Below are 27,529 nucleotides of genomic sequence, written 5' to 3' on the forward strand. Positions count from 1 at the left end.
ACGCTGAGGCTTGAGCCAAGGAGGTGGAGGCTGCAGGGAGCCATGATGGTGCCACTGCACTCCAGCCTGGGCAACAGAATGAGACCCTGTCTCAATTAAAGAAAGTAAGTTTAGAGAAAATTCTAAAATTCTGTAGCTAAAACATCTAAAATAGTCTAAAACTGTTAAGAAGTAAACATTGCAAGACCACAGAATACAAATTCAATATACAAAAGCCAATTTTATTTTTACATTGCCAGCAAAAAACAATAACAATGAAATTATTTAAAGAATGATTTACCATTTACAAAATAAAAACCATACAACTAGGAATAAACCTATCAAAAGATATGTACATTTTCTATATAGGGGACTAGAAGATACCACTTAGATAAATTAGAGACCAGTAAAATTAAATGTTGAAACATATCAGATTTAGAAGTCAAAACTTCCATGGACTGAAAGACCGAGGAGATGGCAATTTTCCCTAAATTGATCTTTACCTTCAACACAATCTCTTGTGAAACCCAGAAGGTTTTTACGGAAATTGATGCTGTCATTCTAAACTTAACCTTGAAGTCTAAAGGACCCAACATAAATCTTGAAAAGTGAAGATGGAGGCCGGGTGTGGTGGCTCATACCTGTAATCTCAGCACTTTGAAAGGCCGAGGTAGGTGGATCACCTGAGGTCAGGAGTTCCAGACCAGCCTGGCCAACATGGCAAAACCCTTTCTCCACTAAAAAGATAAAAATTAGCTGGGCGTGGTGGTGCATGCCTGTAATCCCAGTTACAGTGGAGGCTGAGGCAGGGGAATCGCTTGAACCCAGAAGGCAGAGGTTGCAGTGAGACAAGATCACACCATTGCACTCCAGCCTAGACAACAGAGTGAGATCCTGTCTCGAGAAAAAAAAAAAAAAAAAGGAGTGAAGATGGCGAATATATTCTGCTACCGAATCTCAAGATCAAGGACCCATCACTTGTATGTAGCTGGGTGACATACTTCTGGGTTTGCAGTAATGGTCGAGCAACACTCATCTTCCACTGTCAACCCTCTTGGTCAGCCATTCTGAACTCCTGTGTTTTTCCCTGATTTTTCTTTTCTCCCTTATGTTTCCTTCTCTTCTTCGCAATCAGAAGAGCCTTTACACAATGCAGAAAGCATCACATCACATCCATGATCAAAGTGTTTACTGAGCGCTAAGGGTAAAATGTGCATTTATTATTAATGTGGCTTTCATGGCCGTGATTTGTCTGTCTCCTGCATTTGCCCAGCACTGAGGGAGGAGAAAAGGAAAAATAGTCAGGTAAACAGTTCGGGCTGGTCCTTGGGGAAGCAGCCTGGCTGACGAATCACAGCTGCACACGCCTGCTGAGAAGCTCGGACAGATAAGGAGCCAGCAAAGCACAGAAGCCCTCTGTTCTTTGTGTGATTAGCCAGCTCCCAGGAAAAAGTTCCCTCCCCTTTTCAGGTATGATGTGGCGGGATCTGTGGGAACTTGCTCAGGGAGGAGGGGGGGCTTAGGTAAAACAGACCCACAGTTACCTAAACAAGAGAAGGACTGCTTTGTGCTTACCTAGAGAAATACCCACAGCTAAAAAGACAGAGTTGTGCAGTTTTATAGAGAAGAAAAACTGCTATTGAGATGAGAGCAGTTTCTTTTCTTTTTTTTTTTTGGAGACAGAGTCTGCCTGTGTTGCCCAGGCTGGAGTGCAGTGGTGCGATTTGCCTGAGCCTCATGAGTAGCCGGCAGGTGCCGACCACCACACCCGGTGAATTTTTTGTATTTTTAGTAGAGACGGGGTTTCACAGTGTTAGCCAGGATGGTCTTGATCTCCTGACCTCATGATCCGCCCGACTCAGCCTCCCAAAATGCTGGAATTACAGGTGTGAGCCACCACGCCTGGCCTGAGAGCAGTTTCTTATAAAAGCTTTTGGATTTGACTATAAAAACAGCAATCTGGGCCGGGCACAGTGGCTCATACCTGTAATCCCAGCACTTTGGAAGGCCGAGGCGGGTGGATCACGAAGTCAAGAGATCGAGACCATCCTGGCCAACATGGTGAGACCCTGTCTCTACTAAAAATACAAAAATTAGCTGGGCGTGGTGGTGCATGCCTGTAATCCCAGCTACTCAGGAGGCTGAGGCAGGAGAATCACTTGAACCCAGGAGGTGGAGGTTGCGGTGAGCCAAGATTGCGCCACTGCACTCCAGCCTGGTGACAGCAGAGCAACACTGTCACAGTAAACAAAACAAAACAACCTGGCAGTCTGCTCAGAATTCCCTTTCTGCTGCAGAGAGCTTTCTTACTTTGCGTATTAAACTTTCACTCCAACCTCACCCTTGTGTCCCACTCCTTAACCATTTTAGATGTGATACAAAGAACTCCAGGTGATACCTCATAAAAGCTACTGCTGCATTGCGGTGCACGGGTTAGTTGGTAACAGCGTGACGCAGAGCCACCTTTCCCTCCCATTCAAAGCTCTGGTTACACCGAGCGCATTTCACTCCCGTCTTGTGTCTCAGTCTCTATCACCATGTTCGCCTTCCCTACATCCACAGCTTCCTCAAGGTCCCTATTAAATGGCATCTGCACGGGATTTCATCTGTCCCAAGCCTGTCATCTGCAACAACATGGATGGAACTGGAGCTCATTATGTTAAGAGAAATAAGCCAGGCACAGAAAGACACACTTCAGGCCAGGGGCGCTGGCTCATGCCTGCAATCTCAGAACTCCAGCAATTTGGGAGGCTGAGGTGGGTGGATCACCTGAGGTCAGGAGTTCGAGACCAGCCTGGTTGACATAATAAAACCTTGTCTCTGGTAAAAATACAAAAATTAGCCGGGTATGCTGGCACATGCCTATAATCTCTGCTACTGGGGAGGCTGAGGCAGGAGAATCACTTGAGCTCGGGAGGCGGAGGTTGTGGTAAGTTGAGATTGTGCCATTGCACTCCAGCTTGGGGGCAACAGAGTGAGAGCATATGCCTTAAAAAAAAAAAAAAGGCAAACTTCATTTGTTCTCACTTATTTGTGGGAGCTAAAAATGAACACAACTGAACTCATGGCGTTAGAAAGTAGAATGATGGTTACTGAGGCTGGGAAGGGTGGTGGGGGCAGAGGGGATGATTAATGGGCACAAGAAATAGAAAGAATGACTAAGACCTAGTATTTGCTAGCACAACTGAGTGATTACAGTAAAACATAATGTAATTGAACATTTTAGAATAATTAAGATTATAATTGCATTGTTTGCAACACAAAGGGTACATATTTGAGGTGATGGATACCTCATGTACCCTGACGTGATTATTAGGCATTGCATGCCTCAAAGTATCCCATGTACCTCAGAAATATATATACTTACCGTGTACCCACAAAAACTAAAAATGGCTGGGCACGGTGACTGTAATCCCAGCACTTTGGGAGGCCAAGGTGAGCAGATCACCTGAGGTCAGGAGTTCAAGACCAGCCTGACCAATGTGGAGAAATCCCATCTGTACTAAAAATACAAAATTAGCCAGGTGTGGTGGCGCATGCCTGTAATCCCAGCTACTTAGGAGGTTGAAACAGGAGAATCACTTGAACCTGGGAGGCGGAGGCTGCAGTGAGCAGAGATCGTGCCACTGCACTCCAGCCTGGGCAACAGAGCAAAACTCAAAAGAGAATCTCAAAAACAAAGCAAAGCAAAACAAAACCAAACCTAAAAATATCGTCTGGCATGCTGGCTCATACCTATAATCCCAGCACTTTGGGAACCCAAGGAGGGAGAATTGCTTGAGCCCAGGAGTTTGAGTCTACCCGGGGCAACATAGTGAGACCTTATTTCTACAAACAATAATTTAAAAAATAGCTAGGTGTGGTGGCATGTGCTGTAGTCCCAGCTACTCAGGAGGCCAAGGTGGGAGGATCACTTGAGCCCAGGAGGTTGACGCTACAGTAAGCTGTGATCACACCACTGCACCTCAGCCTAAAAAAGAAAAAGAAGAAACAGCAGCGACGGAAGACTGATTCCCTGTTTATTGATTCATTTATTTGAGGTCTGCAGTCCTGGATAACCGATCCTATCACGGCAGGGGCCATGTTTGTTTTATGGGCAATGCTTTCACCAGAGCCTGGCACATAGGAGGTGCTCGTAACAGAGACGGGAGATACTTGTTACAAAACCCTTCACTTTCTAGTTCATGAAAAGTATCAATATTTAGCCTGCCACACAGTCACATGGAATCAAGGCTGCATTTTTCCAACCACTGTGCTGTCGGGCTGAATTTTTGTATTTTTAGTAGAGATAAGGGTTTCACCATGTTGGCCAGGCTGGTCTCGAACTCCTGACCTCAGGTGATCTACCTACCTTGGCCTCCCAGAGTGCTGGGATTACAGGCATGAGTCACCGTGCCCAGCAGGATTCACCTACAAAGCTGCTTCTCTATGACTGGTTGTGACCACAAGGCCTCCTGAACCATTTGATTCAGACCTATTCTATACTAGTTATTAACTTTTCTTCCTTTCTTTTTTTTTTTGAGAAGGAGGCTTGCTCTGTTGCCAGGCTGGAGTGCAGTGGCACGATCTCGGCTCACTGCAACCTCCGTCTCCCCAGTTCAAGTGATTCTCCTGCCTCAGTCTCCTGAGTAGCTGGGATTACAGGTGCTTGACACCATGCCCGGCTAATTTTTGTATTTTTAGTGGAGATGGGGTTTCACCATGTTGACCCAGAGAGTCTTGATCTCTGCCTCAGCCTCCCCAAGTGCTAGGATTATAGGCATGAGCCACAGTGCATGGCCGGTTATTAACGATTTTGAATGACTTCCTGCAGAGAAAGGGAAGAAATAAAGACCAGAGTAGGAAGAAAATATTTCCATGGCCGTTCTGTTAAAGGAGAGATCTTTTCAGAAAAGACTAGAGCTGTTAAAAGTATGGTTTGCAGTAAGTTGCACAAACATATTTAGAGTCTAGAAGAGACCATGGGATTTGTCTACAAAAGAAATTTAGTGGCCAGGGCGGTGGCTCATGCCTGTAATCCCAGCACTTTGGGAGGCCGAGGTGGATCATGAGGTCAGGAGATCGAGACCATCCTGGCTAATGCAGTGAAACCCCGTCTCTATTAAAAATACAAAAAATTAGCTGGGCATGGTGGTGCATACCTGTAATCCCAGCTACTCAGAAGGCTGAGGCAGGAGAATTGCTTGAACCTGGGAGGCAGAGGTTTCATGAGCTGAGATTGCACCACTGCACTCCAGCCTGGGTGACAGAGCCAGACTCCATCTCAGGAAAAAATAATGAAGAAATTTAGCTTGTTTCTCCCACCTCCTGTGCCATCTGGGATGCTCTGACAAGTGGAATGGCATTGTCCCTTGTTTCCTGCAGTGACTTCCTCCTCTGTGGGTTCAACACAGGCTCAACACCAGCTTTCAGTTCCACCCACGGCTCCTGCACCTCTTGGTCGTTCTTCAGAGAGTCTCTGTGTTCAAGCTTCTCCTGCATTGTCCAGTGGAAGCTCTGCTGGCTCGCTCTCTGGTCCTCTTCCTGCTGAGCCAGTCTTCAACGAGGAGCCACACCAGAGCCACCAGGACCAGGAAGGCCAGGCCCACCCGAAGGAGATTCTGGGCAGTGTGGTCCCAGAGAGTACGCTCTGTGGGCAGGAGAACAGGGTGATTGCTGACAGGGACGTAAGGACACCCTCTGTTTTTTTCTTGAGACAGAGCCTTGATCTTGTTGCCCAGGCTGGAATGCAACAGTGCGATCTTCAGCTCACTGCAACCTCTGCCTCCCGTTTCGGCCTCCCAAGTAGCTGGGACTTCAGTTACGCGCCACCACACCTGGCTAATTTTTTTTTTTTTTTTTTTTTTGAGATGGAGTCTCACTCTGTTGCCCAGGCTGGAGTGCAGTGGCTTGATCTCAGCTCACTGCAACCTTCGCCTCCTTGGTTCAAGCAACTCTTCTGCCTCAGCCTCCCAAGTAGGTGGGACTACAGGCGCATGCCACTATACCCGTCTAATTTTTGTATTTTTAGTAGAAACAGAGTTTCACTATGTTGGCCAGGATGGTCTCGATCTCTTGATCTTGTGATCTGCCCGACTTAGCCTCCCAAAGTGCTGGGATTACAGGCTTGAACCACCGTGCCCAGCCAATTTTTGTATTTTTACTAGAGACAGGGTTTCCCCATGTTGGCCAGGCTGGTCTCAAACTCCTGACCTCAGATGATCCGCCTGCCTTGGCGTCCCAGTGTGCTGGGATTACAGGTGCTGGCTACCACACCTGGCCAAGGACACCCTCTTGTTCCACTGATCCCCATCTCCTTCCCAGCTTATGACTCTATGCCCAGCTCCTTCCTTTACAGCCTTTGACCCCGGGTGTCTACTTACCTTTCTGGAGTCCTGTCTCTGTGGTTAAAAGGTAGGTGTCCTCAGAGTCTGCCAATAATAAGGGAAGTAAAGAAAAGGGTTGATGTTGGCCTCCTCCACCCCAGCGCTCCTTCCCTTGGGTATACCCAGTGATGTTCTGCAAGGTCCCACCCACCCTGCAGACCCCAGAGCTTCATCCAGCAGATAAAGTGGAAGGGTCCACAGATGGACACGCCTGAGGAGGAATTCCACTCTAGCACTCATGAGCATGTGTCTTTGCAACAGTCACGTCTTCTACGTTTCTGGTGTTTTTTTTTTTTTTTTGAGACGCAGTTTCGCTCTTGTCACCCAGGCTGGTGTGCAATGGCACAATCTCAGCTCACTGCAATCTCTGCCTGCCAAGTTCAAGTGATTCTCCTGCTTCAGCCCCGAGTAGCTGTAATTACAGGCATGCACCACCATGCCCAGCTAATTTTTGTAATTTTAGTAGAGACAGGGGTTTCCCTGTGTTGGCCAGGCTGGCCTTGAACTCCTGACCTCAAGTGATGTGCCCGCCTCAGCCTCCCAAAGTGCTGGGATTACAGGTGTGAGCCACCATGCCCAGCCCACGTCTTCTACTTAAGCCTCGTTTTCCTCACTGAGTCATCATCACTCCTTTTTCCTCACACATAGTCAAATTCAAAGTCTCACTGTTTTTTTCAGTGTCTTAACCACGCAGCCCCAGCCCCAGCCCCATCCCATCCCCACCATCATCTTCCAGATGTCATTTGCAACCCTGCAGGCCATACAGCTGTTCTGTCACCCTGGTCCTCTTCCTGCCTCAGGGCACAGGCACAGGACGTTTCCGCTCTCTGACCCTCCTTTCTCCTGAGAGCCACAGGACAAAGTCAAGTCTGAAGGCGTTTGCTCAGATGTCTTCTTCTCTGGGAGGCCAATCTGGACAACCCATTTCATAGTGCTACCTGCCCTCCCAAACACTGTAAGTCTGTTCTTCTTTGTCTTTCACCTTCCACAGCCTCATCTTCTCCTGTGTGCTGTCCTGACATCGACCCATGGTCTGTCTCCTTCTGCTAGAATCTAAGTGCCACAAAGCCTAGGCTGGAGTGAGATAGTACAATTTTGGCTCCTGCAACCTCTGCCTCCCTAGTTTAAGCGATTCTCCTGCCTCAGCCTCCAGAGTAGCTGGGATTACAGATGCCCCTTACCACATCTGGCTAATTTTTGTATTTTTAGTAGAGACAGGGTTTCACCATGTTGGCCCGGCTGGTCTCGAACCCCTAACCTCAAGTGATACACCCATCTCAGCCTCCCACCGTGCTGGGATTACAGGTGTGAGTCACTGTGCTAGGCCTCGACGAATATTTTGAATGAATGCCCCGTTTCTAGTGTCATTGGGAGGCTCTGATCCCTCCTCTGAGCTTAGAAGGACCAGTTACTCACCAGGAGAGGTGGGGTCTGTAGGTGCAAGGCTGGTGTTCTCAGTGTCACCTGGAAAAGGAGATAAAGAACATAAGTAAGGCTTTTGGGTTTCCTCTGGTCTTACCATTTCTTTCTCTGCACCCTCTTCCTTCCTGTTTCTGGCGATCTTCCTCACACCACCAACTGGGCCCCCAGGAAGCTGACGTCCCTTTCATACCCTCCCCATCACGATCTGGGGATCCCTTAGGGCTCCAGGTAGGACATGGCAGCGGGAGGTGTGGGAATCGGGGCTCTCCTCACCTGTGACCAGGAGCTTCACTGGCTCACTGGGGAAAGACCATGCATGGTTGTTATAGGAGCCAAAACAGCGGTATGTCCCTCTGTGGGACGTGGTCACAGAGCCCATGGGGAATTCTGCCTGGACCTTCCCGTATCCACGCCGTACGCCGGATCTTCCCTCCCTGAGCAGAAAGAAGGTGCTCGTTGCAGTCCCCAGATGGCAATAGAAGGTCACCTTCTCTCCCGAGATCACTTCCGGTCCGGGATGAACCGAGAGGGTGGGTGTGTCATACATTCCTACGAGAGAAGGCGGGGCCCCGCACCAGAAACTCAGTGACGAGCAGCCAGCTATTTTAGGAAAATTATTATTATTTTGGTCAAATACACGAAGCAGAAGATTTACCATCTAAGCCATTTTTAAATTTATTTATCTGTTTGAGAGATGGAGTCTCACCTTGTCGCTCAGGCTGGAGTGCAGTGGCATGATCTCAGTTCAGTGCAACCCCCGCCTCCCAGGTTCAAGTGTTTCTCCTGCCTCAGCCTCCCAAGTGGGTGGGACTACAGGTGCCTGCCACCACGCCTAACTAAATTTTGTATTGTTAGTAGAGACACGGTTTCACCATCTTGAGCAGGCTGGTCTTGATCTCTCGAGGTCACGATCCGCCCAACTTGGCCTCCAAAAGCGTTGTGATTACAGGCTTGAGCCAGCACGCCCAGCCTAAACCATTTTTAAAAAATGATACATGTTTTATACCTAATACGGTATCAGTTGATATAAAAACAAAAAAAGAAAAAGAAAAACAAAAAAAATAATGATACAGGGTCTTGCTCTGTTGCTCAGGCTGGAGCGCCATGACACTATCTTGGTTCACTGAAGCCTCAACCTCCTGGATCAGGAGTTCGAGACCAGCCTGGCTGACAAGGTGAAATCCTGTCCCTACTAAAAATGCAAAAATTAGCCAGGCGCGGTGGTAGGTGCCTGTAGTCTCAACTACTTGGGAGACTGAGGCAGGATAATTGCTTGAATCCAGGAGGTAGAGGTTGCAGTGAGCTGAGATTGCACCACTGCATTTCAGCCTGGTGAACAGAGTGAGACTGTCAAAAAAAAAAAAAAAAAAAAAGCTAAAATCCTTTTTAAAAAACCCACCACCTGTGATGGGTGAGGAAAGTGAAGAGCAAGCCGCTGTGCCTGGCCCACAGGTGATGTTGTTGAGAACATTTGTCAGTCATACTCCTGCACACAATTATCTATCTCAGAATCTGTTCCTTGGAGAACTTGACCCAGGACACGTCTGCTCCTAGGACACAGAGATGCTGTCTGCAGACAAGCCCTTGTAGGCAGGGATGTGATGAGTCCACCCGTCCACCCAACCTCCTTCCGAGAGAAGCAGCATCTGAGTGGGGCTTGGAAGAGTTAATAGATGAGGCTCCATCCCGGCTGTAGACTGAGCTGACTCTCCAGTTAGGGAGGGGGACACTTACCTGTTACTACCAGATCCAGTGGGTCGCTGGGCTCTGACCAGAGCTCCCCAACCCGATAGAAGCAGCTGTATTGCCCTGCCGTGCGGGACGTCATGGCCGGGATGTGAAACTTGACTTTGTTAATGCGCTCAGGGGGTTTTGGTCTCTCCACGACAGAAAGACTTCCTTCAAAATGCAGCTGGTATTCAACAGCCCCATAATTTCCCTGGCAACAGATGGTCGCCGGCTTTTCCTTTGGAACCATGAAACTGGGCTTGGCCCAGATGGAGGGTTTTGGGAGAGTCTCTGGAAGGGAATCAGACGCTGGAGTCCCAGCCGAGCCCACCTCCCCACCCTAGGCTCCACCCAGCTGCTGGCCCTAAGCCCTCCTGGGAAGCCCCGCGCCCTGCCCCCTCTCCTCAGCTGTGTTTGGGTGGAGGGTGCTTGGCCTGAACCCGTAAAAGCGACCCTGAGCTTTGAAGGAATGACTCACGCTGCTGGGTGCTAATCCTCTGGCTCAGACACAGTCCTGCAAGATGGGAGTAATGAGACCCGTTGCTTCCCGGGCACACCCTGATTCCATTCCCCATCCAGGCAAGAACTCACCGAGGCACAGCAGGGCAGGGAGTGTGGAAGGCATCGCTCTGATTCTGCTGGCAGTGAGGTGGTGACTGAGCCCAGCGTGCCAGGGAGATGCAGAGGAAGTGGTGGATGAGGCCAACCCTCATCACCACGTGGCTTTCACGTTGACTTTTTTCATAAGAACGTTCACAATTCCCCTCCACCTCTGACCGTGAGTCTACGGAAAAGCCACGGTCTCTATGACACAGCTGTGGTCTAGCCAGCTCCTCTGACAACTTTCTGCTCAGCCTGAAATAGAATTCTGGGTCAACTTCTCTCTTTCTCTCTCTTTTTTAAAAATTTCTCTGCCACACCCCTTTTTTCGTTTCATTTCTTCTTCTTGTTTTTCTTTTTTTTTTAGAGATGGGGTTTCACCATGTTGGACAGGCTGGTTTCGAACCTCTGACTTCAAGTGATCCACCCGCCTTGGCCTTCCAAAGTGCTGGGATTACAGGCGTGAGCCACTGAGCCCCGCCTCTTTTCTTCTTTTTTTTTTTCCTGGGTTAACTTCTCAATTCTGCGATGTAGAAGTCATGCCCAGGGCTGATGCCCTAACCTTGAATCACTTCAAGTTATAGTTCTAAATCCAAGGACATTTTGTTACGTTATTGATGTTCAAAGTCAAGAAATATCATTGATAGGACACTGTTGCCTAAGCTATCGACTTTATTCAAATTTCACCACTTGTTTCAGCAGTGACGTGTATTTGGTTTAGGATTTAATCCAAGATTATGCAACTTATTTAATTGTCATGTCTCTTAAAAAAATAAAATAAAACTCTAAGGCTGGGCGCAGAAGCTCACACCTGTAATCCCAGCGATTTGGGAGGCCAAGGCGGGTGGATCACCTGAGGTTGGGATTTCGAGACCAGCCCAAGCAACATGGAGAAATCCCATCTCTACTAAAAAGTACAAAAATTAGCCGGGCATGGTGGCATATGCCTGTAATCCCAGCTCCTCAGGAGGCTGAGGCAGAAGAATCACTTAATCCAGGAGGCGAAGGTTGCAGTGAGATGAGACTGTGCCATTGCACTCCAGCCTGGGCAACAGAGTGAGAATCTGTCTCAAAAAAGAAAAAAGAAAAGAAAATGTAAGTATGCATGCTAATTTGTATACACACATCTCTATCTATCAATTATCTTCATCTGTCTATCTATCTGTCTTCTGCCTATCACCTATCCGTATCACACACACACAGCCATGGGTTCATGCTGATGTCTCTTACTTCAACCCAACACTATAAAATTCATTCTAACATTCTCTCTCTTTATTTTTGGAAATGAAAGGGATAAAGGGGAATATTATAGATTAAAGAAGACATAAAATATACATTGTTAAAAATAGGAAAATCTACATTATAGTGTCTAGGGATGGACCCTTGAGGGATAGTCTTGAAATATCCAAGGAAGTAATTATGGAAAGTGTCAGGATATGTTTAGAATGAGAGACACAAAAGAGCTTTTGGCTGCAGGAAAAGTTCTATTTCTAGACTAGAATGATGACAGCCAGATAATTTACCTTAAGACATTTTAAGTTATCTGGGTTTTTTTTTTTGTACTGTGGTTTTCCGTATTTTGTTTTATTCTAATCTGTAAATTAAAAAAAAAAGAGTAGATGAGAAACACTGAAACACAAAAAGAGAGTAGAATGAGAAACATGTAACAATCACTGCTCATCCAAATAATGAAACCAAGCTGGGTACATAACACCAGGCTCCTAACTCTGCAGGGAGAGAGGGGGCTCTGATTAGGGTCTGATTTCTCTCTTTGGGTTTGGCTTCCCGTTTCATTGCTCTCAACTGTCTTTGGTTCTGCTGTTAAGACTCTCAGATGTAAGGCGTGAGAAATCTTTCCTTTTCTATGAGAAATGACCCATATTGACTAATAAGTGTATGTCTCAGCCTGATTCCTGTCTTTTCAAAGCTGAGGATTTAGGAGTGCAAAAGGCTTATTGGAAAGGAAAGAAAGAAGGAAAGAAAAGAAAGAAAGAAAAGAAAAGAAAAGAAAAGAAAGCCAGGGAAATAAAAAATACTTTTGCAATGTACGTGTCTTTAGATTCATTTACTCCAACATAGTGGCCATTTTGCCTCTATGACTACTCCCTTAAAACTTTGTGGGTTTCCTGTGTATCAGATTATTCTCTTTTGGAAAAAAATATACCCCCAATTCTTTGCAAGACAGGACTGTGCACCTTTTGGGCATTTAAGACTGCTATGGGACTGTGACCATATGATTTTTATATGACCTTAAGTCTAGCTGAAGGGTTTACTTGACACCATCTTGAATCTTTCCAATGGCTTAACAAAGAGTCACAGTGACTTCAGACCTTCTCTTCTGGGGCACTATTAACATTTGGGCTAGATGATTCTTTGCTGTGGAAAGCTGTCCTGTGCATTGTAGAATGTTTAGCAGCACCCCTGGCCTCTACCCACTAGATGCCAGAAGCATCCCTTCCCAGTTATGACAACAGAAAACATCTCCAGACAGTCTCCAAATGTCTTCTGAAAAGTAAAATTGGCCAGCAGAGAAACACTGAGTTACACCACTGATATCTCTCCTCTTCAGCTTAGGCTTCATTTCACTCTGAGAACATTCTAGTAGCTGTAAATATTGGGAAAGAGAAACAATTTTATTTTTCGAACCAGAAAACCTTCGCTGACCATCCCCTTTATAGTCTTTGAAAATTATGTTTGCCAACATAAATTTTTTTTCCCTTTAGCTTATCTTTTTTTCTTTTTTTGAGATGGAGTTTCGCTCTTGTCACCCCAGCTGGAGTGCAGTGGCACTATCTTGGCTCATTGCAACCTCTGCTTCCCAAATTCAAGTGATTCCCCTGCCTTAGCCTCCCAAGTGGCTGGGATTACAGGCACCCACCACCACACCCAGCTAATTTTTTGTATTTTGTATTTTTGTAGAGACAGGGTTTGACCATATTGGGCAGGTTGTTCTCGAACTCCTGACCTTGTTATCCGCCTGCCTCAGCCTCCCAAAGTGGTGGCATTACAGTCATGAGCCACTGCACCTGACCATCTTTCTCTTTTATAGGCAGCTTAGAAAGTCATTTGACCCCTTCAAGATTCTGTTTAGAAATCATATTACCAGATAACAAGTTCATTAGATATATTTTCTGTCTTCTAAGTTATTATAGGTAGGAGTGTAAGCCACAAAGTGAGATTCCTTCTTCTCTACAAAACTAATAATAATAATAATAATAAAATAGCCAGCCATGGTGGCATGTGCCTATGTTTACAGCTACTTGAGAGGCTGAGGTGGGATATTCACTTCAGCCCAAGAGATCAAGGCTGCAGTGAGCTATGATTATACTACTGCACTCCAACTTGGATAACTGAGTGAGGCCCCCATTTCAAAAGGGAAAAAAACACTCCTACCATTAGAGAAGTCCTGTTAATATACCTCCAGGTCTGTGAAAAAAGGAGGCACTCTACTCTCCTAATAAAACACTCTGACTGGAAGTCTCGGTGTGGTGGCTCAAACCTGTAATCCTAACACTTTGGAAGGCCCAGGCAGGCAGATCACCAGAGGTCAGGAATTTGAGACCAGCCTGACCAACATGGTGAAACCCCGTCTTTACTAAAAATACAAAAAATGAGCTGGGCGTGGTGGCAGGCACCTGTAATCCCAGCTATTCAGGAGGCTGAGGAGGAGAATTACTTGCCTGTAATGGGACCCTACCAGTGGGAGTGATGAGAGGGAAAGGGAGACATATGGAAGGTGAGATAAAAGGATAGAACTCGGCCAGGCGTGGTGGCTCAAGCCTGTAATCCCAGCACTTTGGGAGGCCGAGGCGGGTGGATCACGAGGTCAAGAGATCGAGACCATCCTGGTCAACATGGTGAAACCCCGTCTCTACTAAAAATACAAAAAATTAGCTGGGCATGGTGGCGCGTGCCTGTAATCCCAGCTACTCAGGAGGCTGAGGAGGAGAATTACTTGCCTGTAATGGGACCCTACCAGTGGGAGTGATGAGAGGGAAAGGGAGACATATGGAAGGTGAGATAAAAGGATAGAACTCGGCCAGGCGTGGTGGCTCAAGCCTGTAATCCCAGCACTTTGGGAGGCCGAGGCGGGTGGATCACGAGGTCAAGAGATCGAGACCATCCTGGTCAACATGGTGAAACCCCGTCTCTACTAAAAATACAAAAAATTAGCTGGGCATGGTGGCGCGTGCCTGTAATCCCAGCTACTCAGGAGGCTGAGGCAGGAGAATTGCCTGAACCCAGGAGGCGGAGGTTGCAGTGAGCCGAGATCACGCCATTGCACTCCAGCCTGGGTAACGAGAGCAAAACTCCATCTCAAAAAAAAAAAAAAAAAAAAAAAAAAAGAAGAAGACAGAACTCAGTCCCAGAACTCCTTAGCCTTCATTTGAAGCCAAAGCTATTTGAAGCTTATTTATTTATTTTTATAACAGCCAGCATCACACTAACACAAGTTGCCTTCTGAGTTTGAGATGGATGATTTATTTTTATTTATTTATTTATTTTTTGAGACGGGGTTTCACTATGTTGACTAGGATGGTCTTGATCCCTTGACCTCGTGATCCACCTGCCTCAGCCTCCCAAAGTGCTGGAATCACAGGCGTGAGCCACTGCAGCCGGCCAATTTATTGTTTTTAAGTTGCTCATATAATTCACTGTTTATGTTGATGAACCAGCTTCATGACATTAGAATTCCAATGGATGATGAACTCCAGTCTGAAGATAAAGATGAGTTATCCAGATTCATTTCAGAGCTTGCCTGCCCCTGGGGACACAGCGAAAAACCTTAAGCCCTATAATGATTAAATAATACAGACCTCCAATTATTAAGAAAACTAACTGAAAAAATAAATTAATGGGTTGATGTGAAACACATGCCTCTGTTCTTTGTATGAAAATCCCTTAGAAATAGGGTTTGTGGGCCAGGCGCAGTGGCTCACGCCTGTAATCCCAGCACTTTGTGAGGCCGAGGCAGGCAGATCCCCTGAGGTTGGGACCAGCCTGACCAACATGGAGAAACCCCGTCTCCACTAAAAATACAAAATTAGCTGGGTATGGTGCGGCTCATGCCTGTAATTCCAGCTACCTGGGAGGCTGAGGCAGAATTGCTGGAACCCGGGAGGTGGAGGTTGCAGTGAGTCAAGATCATGCCATTGCATTCCAGCCTGGGCAACAAGAGTAAAACTCCATCAAAAAAAAAAAAAAAAAAAAAAAAAAAAAAAAAAAAAAAAAAAAGAGAGAGAGAGAGAGAGAAAGAAAGAAACAGGGTTTGTGAAATAAATAGGATAATCCTCACTGTAGGATTATGACTTTCACCCTCATCAATTTGTAGATGAACACAACAGAAGGCTGAGGTAGGAGGGTTGCTTGAGACCAGGAGTTCAAGACCAGCTTGGGCAACACAGGGAGCTCCTCATCTCAACAACAAAAATAAAGGAGGAGGGTTACTGAATATGTTTGCCATGGTCACCAGCTATTTATATTCAGGGAAAACACATTACAAATATAAAAAGAAGGACAATATATATTAAACAGGATATAAAAAATCAGAAGACAGATAAAGATGGAAAACCATAACGGATGTTCAGAAAGGTAGGCTGCAAATGGTGTCAGGTCTGCACAAGGAAATACCATTTGATTTGGTTTGAAAATGAATCTGACGGGACACGGTGGCTCACGCCTGTCATCCCAGCACTTTGGAAGGCCAAGGTGGGTGGATCACTTGAGGTCAGGAGTTCGAGACCAGCTGGCCAACATGGCGAAACCCCATCTGTACTAAAAATACAACAATTAGCCAGGTGTGGTGGCGTGCACCTGAAGGTCCAGCTACTTGGGAGGTGGAGGCACAAGAATCGCTTGTATCTGGGAGGCGGAGGTTGCAGTGAGCTGAAATTGCTGCACTGCACTCCAGCCTGGGCGACAGAGTGAGACTCCGTCTGAAAAAAGGAAAAGGAAAAGAAAACGGATTCAAGCTTGTTAGTGGGCTCTTCTCCCCCATGTCCTTCAGGGGCTTCGTAGGACTCCACAAGTCCCGAGTCATCTCTCCCTTCACATCCAGGTGTTCACTTGCAGACACGTGGTGTTTGTCCAAAGGTCAATTCTGTCTGACATGTCTGTTTGCTCCAGCTCAGTTCAGCCACGTCAGCCGAGGCTTCCTTGCCTAACGCTCTATGGCTGTGCCAATTTTCAGCCAGTATGGCCAAGAGAGCCATGAGGACCAGTCCTGCCACGGCCATGCGGATCAGGTTCTGCACTGTGTAATCTTGGCTCACGGAGTCTAGAGACATAACCGAAGGAGAGGAATGGTTGGCGGCTGTGTTTCATTCCATCCCAGCCCCAGAGCCCTGCCATGGGAGCTCATTTCCCTATTCGTTTGCCAAAATGTGACTCCCTCAGACATCTCCTCAATGAGCTCACACTTCACCAGCACCACGCTGATCAGTTACCAAGACTGTGTCCATAGACAAGGAACTTTGGTTTCCAAGGAAGTCCCATAAACTGGGAAGGAGGTGATCATGGGCAGCTTGTGTTTTTTCTTTCTTTCTTTCTTTCTTTTTTTTTTTTTTTTTTTGAGGCGGAGTTTCGCTCTTGTTACCCAGGCTGGAGTGCAATGGCACGATCTCGGCTCACCGCAACCTTCGCCTACTGGGTTCAGGCAATTCTCCTGCCTCAGCCTCCTGAGTAGCTGGGATTACAGGCACTCACCACCATGCCCAGCTAATTTTTGTATTTTTAGTAGAGATGGGGTTTCACCATGTTGACCAAGATGGTGTCGATCTCTTGACCTCGTGATCCACCCGCCTTGGCCTCCCAAAGTGCTGGGATTATAGGTGTGAGCCACCGCGCCCGGCCTCTTTCTTTTCTTTTCTTTTTTTTTTTTTTTTGAGACAGAGTCTTGCTCTGTCACCCAGGCTAGAGTGCAGTGATATGATCTCGACTCACTGCAATCTCTGCCTCTCAGGTTCAAGCGATTCTCCTGCCTCAGCCTCCCGAGTAGCTGGGATTATAGGTGTGCGCCACAATACCCAGCTAATTTTTTGTATTTTTAGTAGAGACAGAGTTTCACCATGTTGGTCAGGCTGGTCTTGAACTCCTGGCCTTGTGATCCGCCCACCTCAGCCTCCCAACGTGCTGGGATGACAGGTGTGAGCCGCCGCACCTGGTCAGCCAGGCTGTGTTTTCTTTTCCTTCTCTCCTCACTTGGTGATTTCACTGAATGTCTACTCATGTCTCTACAACACCACCACACGTTCAGAAACCTGAATTCTCTCCTCTGTCCTCACCCTGGAAAACAGTTGGTGTTCCTCTCATACAAACAATATTACACTGTTGGTACATGGAAACTAGAGGGGGAAGATTTCAGATTAACTTAGGTAAAATTTACCTCTACTATTGGGTGATTTTTTTTGCTAGACACTGCTTTTTCCGAATCTTTTTTCTTCCTTTCTTCATTTGTTATATGAACTGCATAAGGCTATGTTCCTCTCAAGGATGTATCGCTCTGAAATTACAGGCCAGGCGAGGTGGCTCACGCCTGCAATCCCAGCACTTTGGAAGGTCGAGGTGGGAGGATCACCTGAAGTCAGGTTAGGAGTGTGAGACTAGCCTGGGCAACATGACAAAACCCCATCTCTACTAACAGTACGAAAATTAGCCGGGCGTGGTGGTGCATGACTGTGGTCTCAGTTAGTCGGGAGGCTGAGGCACGAGAATTGCTTCAACCCGGGAGGCGGAGGCTGCAGGGTGACCAGAGATTGAGCCACTGCACTCCAGCCTGGGTGACAGAGCGAGATTCTGACTCAAAATAAATCAATATGTAAATAAATAAAATAGAAATGGGGCTCATGATAGAGGTTTTAAAAGCCTTTCCTATGAGCTCTCAGTCCCCACTTGATCGTCACAGTGAACTCTAGTACTGTTGGTGAGTTCAAGGATTTCCAGCTGCAACTGGAAAGGAGGGGTATGTTAGTCGAGGCTGAGCCTGGTGTCTACTGTCTCAACAGCCCACAAACATGTGACTCTAAAAGTCAACCCTTCTTGGCCGGGCACGGTGGCTCATGCCTGTAATCCCAGCACTTTGGGAGGCTGAGGCGGGTGGGTCACAAGGTCAGGAGTTTGAGACCAGCCTGGCCAACCTGGTGAAACCCCATCTCTATGGTCCCAGCTACTCAGGAAGTTGAGGCAGGAAAATTGCTTGAACCCGGGAGGCAGAGGTTGCAGTGAGCCAAGATCGCGCCACTGTACTCCATGCTTGGTGACGGAGCAAGACTCCATATCAGAAAACAAAATAAAATAAAAGTTAGCTCTTTGTGGCCAGTAGTGGGGACTCATACTTGTAATCCCAGCACTTTGGGAGGCTGAGGCTGCTGGATCACCTGAGGACAGGAGTTCAACACCTGTCTGGCCAACATAGTGAAACCCTGTCTTCACGAAAAATACTAAAAAATTAGCCAGGTGTGGAGGCAGACACCTGTAATCCCAGCTACTCGGGAGGCTGAGGCAGGAGAATCCCTTGAACCCGGGAGGCAGAGGTTGCAGTGAGCTGAGATAGTGCCCCTGCACTCCAGCCTGGACCACGAGGTGAGACTCCGTCTCAAAAGAAAAAAAGTTTAGCCCTTCTTTTCTCAACAGACCACACGTTTTCAAGGAACACAGACTGGAGAACTAGCGAGAAAGTGAAAGCCAAGCGTAGAGTCGGGGAAGCCCTCCCCTCTCCTCTGTCCTGGATTGAGAGAGTCTCTGCTTCTCTTCACTTTACCCTGCGTGCACCTCTTCAGATCCCAGTGACATAGCCCTGACAGCCGACCCGGACACGGGGCTGGCCTGGGAGGCACCTACCTGTGATCACAAGCTCCAGGGCATTACTGGGGGCGGACCACACATAGGGACTGCTGCTGTACCAACCGTAGCACCTGTAGCTCCCTGAGACGTTGAGGTCCAGAGGACCCAGAGGGAAGTTGGCCGGGTGTTCCCCACTTTGGTGCTGTGGCAGAGAAAGTTCTCCCTCCTTGGCCAGTGAAAACCTATCAAATGGGAGGTGTGCCGAGGTACACGTGAAGGAAATATTCTCTCCCGGCCTCACCACACGACCCTGATCTGCAGAGAGGAAGGGTTTGTCATACAAGCCTAAGAGAGAAAAGAGTGAGATATTAGCAAGAACGTTTCTTCTTTATTCTTTTTATTTATTATTATTTTCTGAGACGGAGTCTTGCTTTGTCACTGAGGTTGCAATGCAGTGGCGCGATCTTGGCTCACTGCAACCTCTGCCTCCCAGGTTCAAGCCAGTCTCCTGTTTCAGCCTCCTGAGTAGCTGGGATCACAGGTACCTGCCACCACACCCAGGTAACTTTTGTATTTTTAGTAGAGACAGAGTTGCACCATGTTGGCCAGGCTGGTCTGGAACTCTTGACCTCAAGTGATCCACCTGTCGCAGCCTCCCAAAGCATTGGGATTACAGGTTTGTTCCACCATGCCCAGCCTCTTTTTTCTTTTTAAAGATTTATCTATTTTTAAAAAGAAATATTTTTTTTTTTTTAGAGAGGGTCTCACTCTGTCACCCAACATCAATAGCCATATTCACATGTACAGCATAAACCTTTGCTACGAGGAGGTGGAAATGGCACTTTGCTTCTGTGGTCTTCCTTGCAATAACCCATAACCCAGTCTAGCCATAAGCAAAACATCAGGCAATTTCCAATAGCGGGAGTACCCTCGAAACTAATGGACCGCTACTCTCAAAACTAACAAAGTCATGGAAAACCAGGATCATCTGAGAAGCTGTGACAGCCAAGAGAAACCTAAATATACGTGACATCTGAATGCAGTGTGTAATCTTTTTTTTTTTTTTTTTAATTCAGACAGAGTCTCTCTCTGTCACCCAGGCTGGGGTGGAGTAGCACGATCTCAGCTCACTGCAACCTCCACCTCCCGGTTCAAGCAATTCTCCTGTCTCAGCCTCCTGAGTAGCTGGGACTACAGGTGCACGCCACCATGCCTGGCTAATTTTTGTATTTTTAGTAGAGATGGGGTTTCACCATGTTGGCCAGGCTGGTCTCGAATCCTGACTTCGCGATCCCCCCACCTTGGCCTCCCTAAGTGCTGGGATTACAGGCGTGAGCCACCGCGCCCGGCCGCAAAGTGAAATCTTGAATGAGATTCTGGAACAGAGAGAGAATATCAGGTAAAAACTAAGAAAATCTAAGTCAGCTATAGACTTTATCTGAGAATGTGTCGATGTTCATTAATGTAAGAAATGTGCCATGCTAAACAGAAAACCAAACACCGCATGTTCTCACTCATAAGTGGGAGTTGAACAATGAGAACACATGGACACAGGGAGGGGAACATCACACACTGGGACCCATTGAGGGGTGGGGGGCTAGGGAGGGACAGCATTAGGAGAAATACCTAATGTAGATGATGGGTTAATGGGTGCAGCAAACCACCATGGCACGTGTATACGTAGGTAACAAACTTGCACGTTCCGCACACGTACCCCAGAACTTAAAGCATAATAATAATAAAAAAAGAAAGAAATGTACCATAGTAATGTAAGATGCTAACTCTGGGGAAAATGGGGTGCCAGATATCTGAGAACTCTGAAGCAACCATCTTGAATTTTTTTTCTCTCTTTTTTTTTTTTTTTGCAAATCTAAAACTTCTCAAAAAATAAACTCTATTAAAAATAAGAAAAAAACCCACCCCCGGGCCGTGAACCTGGATGTTTCCTTACCTGTCACCACCAGCTCCAGGGCGTCACTGTAATGTGACCAGCTGAAGCCTCTCCTGTATCGGCAGTGATAGCGCCCTGCTGTGTTTGTATCCATGTGGTCGACGAGGAACTCACTCTCATTCCAAAACCCCAGTTTCCTGTCTACCTCCTTGTACGTGGAGTTTTTTTGGATCACCAGCTGGGTCAGGAAAGATTCAGGACTGCTCCGGCACTGGATTTTTGCAGATCCATGCCGGGGAACCACAGGACTTGATCTGGCAAATATGAGAGGCATGGGAAAGTTCCCTGGAAGAAAAGAAAGCCCAGACTCAGGTGGCCCGCCAGGGGGAAGCCATTCCTTTCCTTCTCTGCGGGGGAATTAAAAATAAATTAGGGTGTGGAGAACCTATAATGCTTTATTTAAAAAATTTTTTTAAATAGGCCGGGCGCAGTGGCTCATGCCTGTAATCCCAGCACTTTGGGAGGCCGAGGAGGGTGGATCACAAGGTCAGGAGTTCAAGACCAGCCTGACGAATCCTCGCTGGACGATTTGAATGATGGCAGCAGCGCAGCAGCATTTAAAACTCTGGAGATCCCACATCTGAATGCCGGCACACTGACAAATACTAAGAGAAGGGTTCATCAGCCTGGTAAACATGCCGAAACCCCATCTCTACCAAAAAAAAAAAAAAAAAAAAAAAAAAAAAGAGAGAGAAAAACCCCAAAATTTTCTGGGTGTGGTGGTGTGTGCTTGTAGTCCCAGCTACTCAGGAGGATCAATTAGCCCGATAGGTGGAGGCTGCGGTGAGCCGAGATTGAGTCACTGCCCTCCAGCCTGGGCCACAGAGCAAGATCCTGTGTCAAAAAACAGAACAAACACATGAAGAGGCTTGTGGCTGAGATTCTACATGCTGGCCAGCGCTCCCGAGTGCCACCTACTGGATCACAACTCAAAATACAGCACTGAAATATTTTACCGTTACACAGCGCCCGTGAAAATGAAGGAAAAAATCCAGCCACAATTAAAGATTCTGTGCAGAGTCCCAGCATCTGAAAACATCCAAAAATGAAGACAAGTCACTGTACTCCACTGACATCACAGTTAAAGGAATGGCAGCCCTCGCACATGAGGAAGAATCAACACGAAGCCTGGGTGTGGTGACTCACGTCTGTAATCCCAGCACTTTGGGAGGCTGAGGTGGGCAGATCACCTGAGGTCAGGAGCTCCACTCCAGCCTGACCAACATGGCAAAACCTGGTCTCTATTAAAAATATGAAACTTTTCTGGGTGTGGTGGCACACGCCTGTAATCCCAGCTATTTGGGAGGCTGAGACAGGAGAAGCACTTGCACCCAGGAGGTGAAGGCTGCAGCGCTGAGCTGAGATCATGCCACAGCACTCCAGCCTGGGTGACTGAGTGAGACTCACACACACACACACACACACACACACAGAATCAACACAAGAACGCTGGCAACTTAATAGTCCCCTGGAAATCTGGTTCTCAGCTAGACTGAGATGACAGACATGAGGGACGTGGAATTCAGAATCTGGATGTCTGGGGAGCTCATTGAAATTGAGGACAAATTTGAAACAATCCAAGGAATCCACAGTAGGGACAAACTGGCTTTTTGAGTTCCCAGAGTTCTTGTGTCAATTTTTCTTTTTTTGTCTCAGTCTCACTCTAGTCTGGCAGGCTGGAGTGCAATGGCGTGATCTCGGCTCACTGCAACCTCCACCTCCCAGGTTCAAGCGATTCTCCTGCCTCAGCCTCCTGAGTAGCTGGGATTACAGGCACCTGCAACCATGCCCGGCTAATTTTTGTATTTTTAGGGGAGATGAGGTTTCACCGTGTTGGCCATGCTGCTCTTGAACTCCTGACCTTGTGATCCATCCTCCTCGGCCTCTCAAAGTGCTGGGATTATAGGCGTGAGCCGCTGTGCCCAGCTGTGTCGATTCTTTTTCACGTGTCGGGGCCTGGTCGCTATGCTGGCACCTCACCTCCAGCATGCCGCAGCCACCATGCAGACAGGAGTCCAGTCTCTCTTCCCTGTGAGTCCCTACCCCCACTTTACCAGGCAGGGCTCCCAGCTCGGGACTGCAGAGCGGCCGCCCTACCCTTGGCATGCTCCCTGGTCCTGGCTCTGTGTTTCTCTGCGGAGTAGCTCTTGGGAGTGACTCCCAGAGGCAACTGACAACCCCTCTGCCCCTGCTGGGAGAAACAAAGAGGCTGGGGGCTTCATTCATGCTTCCAGCAACCACAGCCTCCATGCAGGCAGGAGCTCAGTCTCCCCTCCCTGTGAGCCCTCAAACCCCTGCTCTCCACCAAGCCACAGACTGAGCCAGCAGCACAGCAGCCCCACCTTCTGGCGGAGCTTTCCCAGTCGCAGTGGGTCTGCATTTCTCTGTGGCGGAGCTTCCAGAAAGTGCCTCTGCTGCTCCCACGGCAGTGGTGCTGCTCCTGCTGCCCTCAGACTGGGGAAGGGGCAAAGAAAGACTCTGAGGGCTTCAGGCCGGACGCGGTGGCTCACGCCTGTCATCCAGCACTTTGGAAGGCTGAGGCAGGCGGATCACGAGATCAGGAGTTTGAGACCAGCCTGGCCAACATGGTGAAACCCTGTCTCTACCAAGAATACAAAAATTAGCCAGGCGTGGTGGTGCGTGCCTGTAGTCCCAGCTACTTGGGAGGCTGAGGCAGGAGAATTGCTTGAACCTGGGAGGTGGAGGTTGCAGTGAGCTCAGATCATTGCCACTGCACTCCAGCCTGGGCGACAGAGCAAGACTCTGTCTCGGAAAAAAAAAAAAAAAAAAAAAAGAATTTCCAACCAAGAATCTCATTCCCAGCCAAACTAAGTTTCATAAGTGATGGAGAAATAAGATCCTTTTCAGACAAGCAAATACTGAGAGAATTTATTACCACCAGGCCTGTCTTACGAGGGGTCCTAAGAGGAGCTCTAAATATGGAAAGAAAAGACCATCACCAGTCACTACAAAAACACGCTTACGTATACAAACCAGGGATACTATGAAACAACCACACAAACAAGTCTGCATGATAACCAGCTAACAATATGTCAGGGGAAAATCCGCACATACAAATATGAACCTAGAATGTAAATGGCCTAAATGTCCTAATTAAAACGCAGGGAGTGGCAATTTGGATAAAGAAGCAAGAGATCAGCGTGGTGGCTCATGCCTATAATCCCAGCACTTTGGGAGGCTGAGGTGGGCGGATCACTTGAGGTCAGGAGTTCGACACCAGCCTGGCCAACATGATGAGACTCCACGTCTAATAAAAATACCAAAAAAACAAAAAACAAACAAAAAAAAAAACCCAAACCACGTTACCTGGGCGTGATGGTGCACACCTGTAATCCTAGCTACTTGGGAGGCTGAGGCAGGAGAATTGCTTGAACCTGGGAGGCGGAGGTTGCAGTGAGTCGAGATCGTGCCATAAACAGACTAATAATGAGCTCCAAAACGGAATCAGTAATAAAAATCCTACAGAGCAGAGAAAGCCCAGTTGCAAACAGACTCACAGCTGAATCCCATTAGATATATAAAGAAGAGCTGGTGCTACTCCTACTGAAACTATTCCAAAAAACGAAGGAGGAGGGAGCCCTCAACAACGCATTCTGTGAGGCCAGCATCATCCTGATGCAAAAATGTGGCAGAGACATATCAAAACTAGCAAACTTCGGGACAATATCCTTGTTGAACCCAAAGGCAAAAATCCTCAAGAAAACACTAGCAAACCACCCAGCTGCACATCAGAAAGCAAATCCGCTACCATCAAGTAGGGTTTATTTCTGGGATACAAGATCGATTCAATATACACAAATCTTAAATGTGATTCATCACATCAACAGAACGAAAAAAAACTCCCACATAATCACCTCAATAAGGCTTTTGATGAAATTCAACATCCCTTTATGTTAAAAAACCTAGACAAACTAGGCACTGAAGAAACGTATTTCAGAATAATAAGAATGATCTGACAAACTCACAGCCAACATCATAGTGAATGGGCAAAGCTGGAAGCATTCCCCACGAAAACTGGCACAAGACGTGGATGCCCTCTCTCATCACTTCTGTAAGGCCGGTTGCCTCACTTGGGGATTGGACATACCCATCTCTGCACCCGGCACCAGGATCTGAACACAGCACCTAACTCTGCCGCATGGCTCCCCTGGAAGGTTCCAGCTGATGCAAGGCTCCTGGTCAGCTCTCCCACCGGAAAACCCGCCCAACAACCAGCCAACCAATGGCCAAGCCCGCTCCCCTGGAGTCCATCAGAGCACCCAGCTGTTACTCGGTCCTCCTAGCCATAAAAACCCCACGCCCAGGAAGTTGGTGCGACTTCCCTGGCCCTTTCCCCCAGGACCGTGGAACCTCGCCTGGGAGTTAAATAAATTGGCATTTAATCTTCTTATGCTGGTCTCCGTTTCCTCATTTTAAACTCGGCAATAACCTTACAACTTCTACTCAACATAGTACTGAAAGTCCTGGCCAGAGCAATCAGGCAAGAGAAATAAATAAAAGGGCATCTAAATAGGAAGAAAGGAAGTAAAACTATCCTTGTTTGCAGATGATATGATTCTGTATCTAGAAAACCAGTCTCTGCCCAAATCCTTTTTTTTTTTTTTTCTTAAGACAGAGTCTTATTCTGTCACTCAATTTTGACTCACTACAACCTCTGTCTCTAGGGTTCAAGCAATTCTCCTGTCTCAGCTTCTGGAGTAGCTGGGATTACAGCATGCACCACCACACCCGGCTAATTTTTTGTGTTTTTAGTAGAGACGGGGTTTCACCACATTGGCCAGGCTGGTCTTGAACTCTTAACCTCCGGTGATCTGCCCACCTCAGCCTCCCAAAGTGCTGGGATTACAGGCGTCAGCCATTGTGCCCAGTCATGCTTCTTAATCTGATAAACAAGTCTGGCAAAGGTCCAGGACAGAAAAATCAATATACAAAAATCAGCAGCATTTCTGCACACCAAAAATGTCTAAGCTGAGTGCCAAATCAAGAACAGAATTCATTCACAATTACCACAAAAAGTATAAAATGCCTAGGAAGACAGCTAACAGGGGAGCTGAAATATCTCTGCAAGAACTACAAAAACCCTGTCAAAGAAATCAGAGATGACACAACACATGGAAAAACATTCCATGCTCACGGATACGAAGCATGAATATAGTTCAACACACAAAGAATTCAGGGTATGGTCTTTGGAAGGAGTGGGAAGAGAGGAGACATGGATGGACATGGGGCTCACACCCACTAGGAGGCTAAGGCAGTAGAAGTTGGGGTGGCAGAATACTCAGTAGTACTCTAAGACGGCTTCATGCTTAGTGCTGCAGCAGCACTGTAGAGTACTAGAATGTTCCGTAGGGTTAGACTATGGCAGGTTTCCTTTAAATGAAGTGATGTAAATAGACAGGAGGAAGTAGGTTGCTAAAACAAAATAGAATCACTGTAAGGAAGGATGTTGGGCAAATGACTCCTGACTTCCTCACTCCTGTGGTGGGGAGCAATCAGCAGGTGACAGGTCCCTCACGGACAGTCTAACAGAGGCAAGGACTAACTGTAAATCCAGGCCTGAGCACAAATGAGTCTGAAGGGTCTGGAGATAACGAAGTGAGATGGAACTAATCAAGGGAGGCACAGCAGAAACAGCTAGAATGGGGACTAAAATAGGAATCCCTCTGTGCTTCAGGCTATTCCTCAATTTCTTTATCCCAGAGTTTCCAAGAGGGTCTAAAGGGCTGGGAGAGATTGATGGGACACTTACCTTCCTGTGCCTGAATCCTCTGGCCCAGACAGAGCACTGGAAGAGAGAGATTTACGGAAAATCAAGCTTCCATTTCCAACCTTTACGACAAATCACCCTCCGTAATGACAGACCAGAAAAAGCCCAGTACCAGATGGATTCACAGCTGAATCCCACCAGGTATATAAAAAAGAGCTGGTATTATTCCTACTGAAACTATTCAAAGAAAAATCCAGGCAGAGGGACTGCTCCCCAACTCATTTTACGAGGCCAGCATCATCCTGATAACAAAACATGGCAGAGACACGGCAAAAGCAGAAAACTTTGGGACAGTATCTTTGTTGAACATAAATGCAAAAATCTTCAACAAAATACTAGTAACCGTATTACTACATGGGGTTCAATCATATTTTTTTCCTTCTACAGCAATCACCGTTTTGAGGCTTATGCTTTATTTTTCCCTTTTAGAGTCCAACCTCTAAGTCTCTCCTTGACAGGAACCCTGGAACCATCATGAATCCCAGACAACACACCATGGGTTTAACAAAAATAACTGAGCCCCACAACCTAGCTTGGACTTGGGCAGAGACAAAGTTATAGATATGTTGGCAAAGACTGCCCTTCTACTAAGGAGATCAGACTCTCCTTCGCAGCCATTAAAATCTCCTAGTCATACTGTTAAGAGACACCCTGGTTATTTTGGGATTCTCCCATCTTCCCCTCTAACCCACTTTACTCTGAAACTCACCAAGACAGAGGAGGGTGGTCTCTTTGGGGGCCATCATGCTGACACAGCCTCAGCCCGTTGGCCTCTTTTTAATGCACATTAGCAGGATGACTGACACTCACAAGTATAAGCTTCTCAGGAAGTATGAGGACAGAGCCCCCCGTCGAGAATTTCTACATCTGTTGACTCAGAGCGAAGAGGAACAGTGCATTCCCAAAGAACTTAGT

The 27,529-nt window shown here is 47.1% G+C and overlaps 1 protein-coding gene across 1 annotated transcript; it reads right to left on the minus strand.

The window, feature by feature from the left end:
* Nucleotides 1–206: 206 nt before the first annotated feature.
* Nucleotides 207–27,469, minus strand: LOC101052345 (leukocyte immunoglobulin-like receptor subfamily A member 6). The gene is made up of 13 exons (XM_074385530.1): nt 27,324–27,469; nt 26,597–26,632; nt 20,827–21,111; nt 18,933–19,220; nt 16,161–16,371; nt 11,802–11,821; nt 10,086–10,202; nt 9,973–10,008; nt 9,501–9,785; nt 8,040–8,315; nt 7,761–7,808; nt 6,342–6,389; nt 207–5,608 (listed from the first exon to the last, which is right to left on the minus strand). The coding sequence occupies exons 1-13, from the start codon at nt 27,358–27,360 to the stop codon at nt 5,427–5,429; spliced, it is 1,869 nt and encodes a 622-aa protein (XP_074241631.1). The 5' UTR covers nt 27,361–27,469; the 3' UTR covers nt 207–5,426.
* Nucleotides 27,470–27,529: the final 60 nt, after the last annotated feature.

The sequence above is a fragment of the Saimiri boliviensis genome, chromosome 14, assembly GCF_048565385.1.
Source record: "Saimiri boliviensis isolate mSaiBol1 chromosome 14, mSaiBol1.pri, whole genome shotgun sequence".
Classification (NCBI taxonomy): Eukaryota; Metazoa; Chordata; class Mammalia; order Primates; family Cebidae; genus Saimiri; species Saimiri boliviensis.